General features: G+C 42.5%; 1 protein-coding gene across 1 annotated transcript in view; it reads left to right on the forward strand.

The window, feature by feature from the left end:
* The window catches only part of reps1 (RALBP1 associated Eps domain containing 1), a 16,179-nt gene extending 10,622 nt beyond the window's left edge, over nt 1-5,557 (forward strand). The window contains exons 10-18 of the mRNA XM_035678895.1: nt 1,293-1,380; nt 1,813-1,914; nt 2,344-2,404; nt 2,666-2,864; nt 2,979-3,173; nt 3,494-3,583; nt 4,105-4,259; nt 4,365-4,470; nt 4,661-5,557. Coding sequence (XP_035534788.1) covers nt 1,293-1,380; nt 1,813-1,914; nt 2,344-2,404; nt 2,666-2,864; nt 2,979-3,173; nt 3,494-3,583; nt 4,105-4,259; nt 4,365-4,470; nt 4,661-4,729 — 1,065 coding nt within the window. The 3' untranslated portion in view covers nt 4,730-5,557. The remainder of the gene's footprint in view (nt 1-1,292; nt 1,381-1,812; nt 1,915-2,343; nt 2,405-2,665; nt 2,865-2,978; nt 3,174-3,493; nt 3,584-4,104; nt 4,260-4,364; nt 4,471-4,660) is intronic.
* The last annotated feature ends 6 nt before the right edge of the window (nt 5,558-5,563 follow it).

Genomic DNA, 5,563 nt, shown 5'->3' on the forward strand with positions numbered 1-5,563 from the left:
CTCTCTCTCTCCCTCTCTCTTCATGTCTCCAACTCTGTGCATGATGTTCTTTCAAAGTGCAGTCTGCTGCATCAGCAGTGGCCAGTGTGTGTTGTGATTTGGCTGGCTTAGCTTCTATTGGACATCACCTTTTTTTCTACAGTGACATCCACCAATCACTAGTGCATTTGCAGATTGTGACAGATACAATTTTCCATATATGGTCAATGCTGTAAGTACCTGTGTGTAAAATGTGTAAAAGTGTGTGGTGTTGAACTGTCGTTTGTGAATTCCTTTTTTGCCCCTCAGGCAGAATTTCTTTTCCTCACAGGAATAATTGGCTCATGAATAGCTCTACAAAATTAATCTGGCGAAAAGTGCAGTATTGACTACCACAAATTGCCTTATTGCAGGACGTGCGCATCTTTTTTAGATTGCTTTTAGCTACTCTGAGATTCTGGGCAGAAGTCCCAGCAGAACCTGAAAAATGTTCCTTTTTTTCCCCTTCCATCTGGAATGGCAAATCAGTGAGCTGCTTTTAATGAAATATCACAGGTACATGTAGAATTAGGCAGGGATGGAAGACATATTCAGGTGCTTATTACTAAAGTAGAAGTAGCTGTACTGCATTACAACTAAAAGTCTTGAAAATGTGAGTAAAAGTACATATTATTAGCAAAATGTACTCACAGTATCAAAAATGAAAGATTTCATAATGCAGAACAGTGGCTCCTGTGAGTGTTATATATTTCATCATTGGATTACCATCACTCATGCATTAGTATGAGTAAGCATTTTACTGTTGTGGTTGATCAAAGCGAACATAATTTAAACTATTCTATGCACTGGGTTGGGTAGTTCTACAAAAGCTGTCAAATAATTGAAGTGGAGAACAAGTACAATCTTCTTTATTGTAGTGAATAAAAGTAAGAAATGGTCTTTCTGGCTGTTAAAAGACTCTCACAGCACTGTTCCAATTAGAATATTCAGAAAAAAGTACTTTCAGACATATTTGTTGGTATTATAAATGTCTTCTTTTGAAGTAATGGCGGTTGAGAATTGAAAAAACGGATCAACACAAATCCGTAAGCTTTTGAATAAACTTGTAACACAACGTGCGGCTGAAGCAACCATAAAGCCGAGCCCTCACTTGTTTTACATTTGATACAGAAGGCACAGCTGTCATGTATCAAACCAAGTCAGCTGACCGATGCAGTGTTGTGGTCTACGGTCGTATCTCCTTCTGTGAGAATTGTCTCTCTCCCTTCATAAATCGCTCTGTCTCACCTCCTGTTCCTCTATCTATCCGTCAGGACACGGCCATCGTCCACCCAGTCCCCATCCGGATGACCCCCAGTAAGATCCACATGCAGGAGATGGAGCTGAAGAGAACTGGCAGCGGTGAGACAACCTCAGCTTTTCCTTTGCTTATTGGCTGTTTTTATGGATAGCACTGTGATCTTTGAATCACTTATGCATGTGAGTTAAAGCTAATATGAAAAACAACTAGCACTGCAAGGCGTACCAGCACATTTTGGAAATGTATAAACAATCTGATTTGAGTGGCTAGAGCATGTTTAATGGCCCAGAACTTTGTGTCCCTTGCTGAGTTAGTGATGTGGGAGAGGTAATGAGAGGCTGCCATTTGTTATGAGTAAACAGAAACAAATGTGGTTAAACATAATCAGTCTGGATTTTTTAAATTCATAAACATGCAGTGGAAATGTTTTGTGGTCAGGCTTCTGAAGCTGCTACTAAAGATTTTTGACAACCCTGTATAGTTGACTGCAGTAGACTCAACACTTTTGTCGTCTCTGTTTCTCCAACCTTTAGACCACAACCACCCTACCAGTCCACTGCTGGCTAAACCTCCCGAACTGTCCGAAGAAGCCAAATTGCCCGCCTCCATGAAGTTTGTAACTGCCAACACTGTAGGTGAGTAAAGGATCGGCCGAAGAGTCCACGCTTACAGGAGTACTCAACCGATTTAGCATCACACTCCTAAAACATCGCCTGACTCACGATGGACCGTTTAAAAAAAGATCAAACTCAGTGTAGCAGAGCCAGAAACAACGCCGCCTTCTTCCTTGTCAAAACCTGGTTCCTACTTTACCCACAATGCAACTCGGCCGCTAAGAGTTTTCTCTGAGGTTCATGTGTGTTATGCATCTTTTTCTGAAGCCACAAATGGCTTTATACAACTTTAACATATGCAGCAGTATTAAGTGAAATCTGGAGCTCCCTTTTAGATAAGGCTGTGTTGTATAATGTATAAGACAATACACAATAGACACATATTCCATTTTTGGATTATTGGTGAGTAGGTTGATCTAATGTTTATGGGCTTTTTTTCCTGCCATGAAGGTGATGGTTACAGCAGTTCAGACTCCTTCACCTCAGACCAGGAACCGATCACAAGACAAAGGTCGGTGGCTATATTTCGTTTTTTAATGTTTATGTTGTTTTCTTTTGTCGGACATGCACTGTGGACATTTACCAGGCAATCACTACATGTTATCTTTTATCCACTTTCTCACTCACTCTCACACTGTTGTATCAGTAGTATCAGTTGGTGTTCCAGAGTGGTTTGGTGACCATTTACAGGTTCTGTTTATCTGTATCTTTGACCTTCTTCCTTCCTCTGCTCTGATAAATTACTCACAGAAATATAAATGTTTGTGTTCAGGTCTCAGTCGGGTACGTCTCCAGAGGCCCTGAAGGTGGTAGGCCCCCCTCCACCTCCACCCCGCCCCCACCCCTCTCATTCTCGCTCCTCATCTCTCGACATGAACCGCACCTTCGCCGCCACGTCTGCACCCGGACAACCGCAACCCTCTACTATAGCTTTCCCGCCTGCTGTGCCTCCTCGACCGCTGCCCACACAGGTAAGACAGATGAGGTCTAACTGCATCACACCATCACAAATCTTGCATCAAGTGTGATCTTGATCATGAATAAAGGCCTTCACTCCTCCCTTCCCTCTCCTACCTTCTCTCTAGGCGTCAGTGCCGCTCCCCGGGCATCGTGGAGAGGCCGAGGTCGCGCCCGGAGGCGGAGCGGTGCTCACCACCACCTCCCCCCAACAGATTCCTCAGCAGCCCAATTTCGCCGACTTCAGTCAGTTTCAGGCCTTCGCTGCATCCGAACAGCCTTCCAGCCTGCCAGAGGTCGATATACACAGTGAGGCTGGACAGGTAGGTCTTTACCTGGAGTGTGTCTCGATTTCTAAGTAGCTGTTCATGATAAACATGTATAACAAATATAACAAATAATTTCCACAAACTCGCTTTTTAGAATTCATTTTTGATTTTCATTTTGAATGTTGTTTTTGTTGCGGTCACAATCTGTTGTGCATTGGACCAAATATTGACTCAGATAAGTGTGGTGTCTACTGGTGGTGACTTTTTAATGTTGTAATTATGTTTCAATTACGTTTCCTCTCGCTAGAGTCATAATTCAGTTGATACCCAGTTTGACCTGCATGTTTTTGAGCATGGATATTGTGTGTCTACAGGCGGAGAAGTCGTCAGAGGGAGCCGGCCCTTTGAGAACAGTCAAGAGTGATGGCCAAGCAGATGAGAGATCTTCAGCGACTGTCAACTCTGTAAGTCAACATCTTCTATAAACTGAAAACATAATCAAATACGTCAGACAATTCCGGACCCAACTGAACAGGGTCTGAAAAATGAATGGAAGGTGCATTTCATGTCTTGTCTTGTCATTGGTAATTCATTTCTGTGAATACATTTTGAGAATATTAATATTTTTATTAATCTTACAGAAGCTGCTGATCACATAGAGATTGTTTTGCCTGTAAATGACATAAAAAGTATAAAATGCTGATCAGTTTTCCAAAACCCAATGTCTCAAACGGCTTGTTTTGTCTAACTAATTGTCCAAAATCCATCAATATTAAATATAGTATTTATAGTATAGTGGTATAATTATCAAAAAAAGATTCTGATTCGGAAGAGAGACTAATCGATTCATCAACTTATCGTTTCTGCTCTAAATACATTTGCTAATTAACTTTTAACTTAAACGGCATAAAGACAGGTGAGACCTCCTTCTTTGATTTTTTTTTTTTTTTTAACACCTCTGAAATTATCTTGGATTTCCCATCAGGCCAAGGTTTCGTCCGGTCCGCTCGCTCCTCCGCCAAAACCTGTACGCCGAAGGTTGAAGTCTGAAGATGAGCTTCGACCGGAGGACGAGCAACACGGTCCGCAGAAATCAAACGTCATAGCTGCCGTCCTGGCCACTCAGCCCTCCATCCCCAGGTAGGAAACACGGTTGTTTGGTTAATAAGACTTTTATAACCAATTAATAATTTGTTTTGGTATGGATCACGTTTGAGTGAAAAGTGTGTATTTGCGTGTTTTCAGGTCAGTAGGAAAGGACAAAAAGGCGATTCAAGCTTCAATCAGAAGAAACAAGGAGACGAACACAGTGTTGGCGCGACTCAACAGTGAACTGCAGCAACAGCTGAAGGTATGCGGGATGTGCATGTAAATGCATCACATTTCTGCATTAAAATGTAAAACAAAACTACACCATGTTATATGTTTTGTTGAGTTGTGCACTTCAAGGTGAAATATAGATAGATATCATGCATTTAAATGTTCTCATTCTGACTTTTTCTTCTCTGGTGTAAAAATAAAAATAACTCGTCATTTTCCAGGACCTGCTTGAGGAGAGGATATCCCTGGAAGTCCAGCTGGAGCAGCTCAGACCTTTCTCCCACCTTTAACCAACGTGAAGAGGAAACCTCAACTGTAGTTCATCTGAAGCAACGCTCGCTGTGACTCCCCCTCCATCGCTCCCTCCCTCCTTCCTTCCTTCCTCCTTCCTTCCACCATCTCGGCTTTCCCTGGAGGCTCCGACCTGCTGCAGGGTGCTCCGTTAAAACTCTTACGCTCAACCACACACACTTACTGTTCATAAACCGGAGGGACCTGAGAGCGCAGTCTTACCAAGAGGAGGAGGCAACAGGAGTGTGTGGGGGGGGGGAACTGGCACTTTTCAATTTTTCTCTAAAGAGAGGTGAACGTGAGGACGACGGCAGACTGAGAAACGGTTCGGAGTGGGAGACAAAGCGCTCCCACTGCGAGTGTGGTCTGAAGACAAACTGCTGGTGTCCGATACTCTCTGAATGACTGAAGGAGAAAGGCGGAGTGTGTTTGTCGTGTGTTTGACTGTATTTGTGCTCCTGTTTTGTGACTTTCTTGAGGCTAGCACCAATATGTTTATTTTCTCTTGGGGTACAGACTCTGCCACACCAAATTTCTATTTAAAATCAGGCAACTTTTAAGTCAATTTAAACAGTTCAGTATTTGGGGGAAATATACGCTTCTTCGCTCTCTTTAGGCGTAACATGGGAAGATCTATATCAATCTTGTGTGTGTTTATTGCAGAGATGGAGTCTGGAACTAGCTTAGCTTAGCATAAAGACTGGAAGCAGAGAGCCTGGCTCTGTCCAAAGTTCAAAATTACATCTACCTGCACCTCGAAAATTCACAAATTACCGTGTTGTCTCTGGTTTGTTTAATCCGTATAAAAACAGAAAATAAAAACAACTATTTGT

This window comes from Morone saxatilis, unplaced genomic scaffold (genome assembly GCF_004916995.1).
Source record: "Morone saxatilis isolate NCDOM2014 unplaced genomic scaffold, NCSU_SB_2.0 Contig7, whole genome shotgun sequence".
In the NCBI taxonomy this organism is placed as follows: Eukaryota; Metazoa; Chordata; class Actinopteri; family Moronidae; genus Morone; species Morone saxatilis.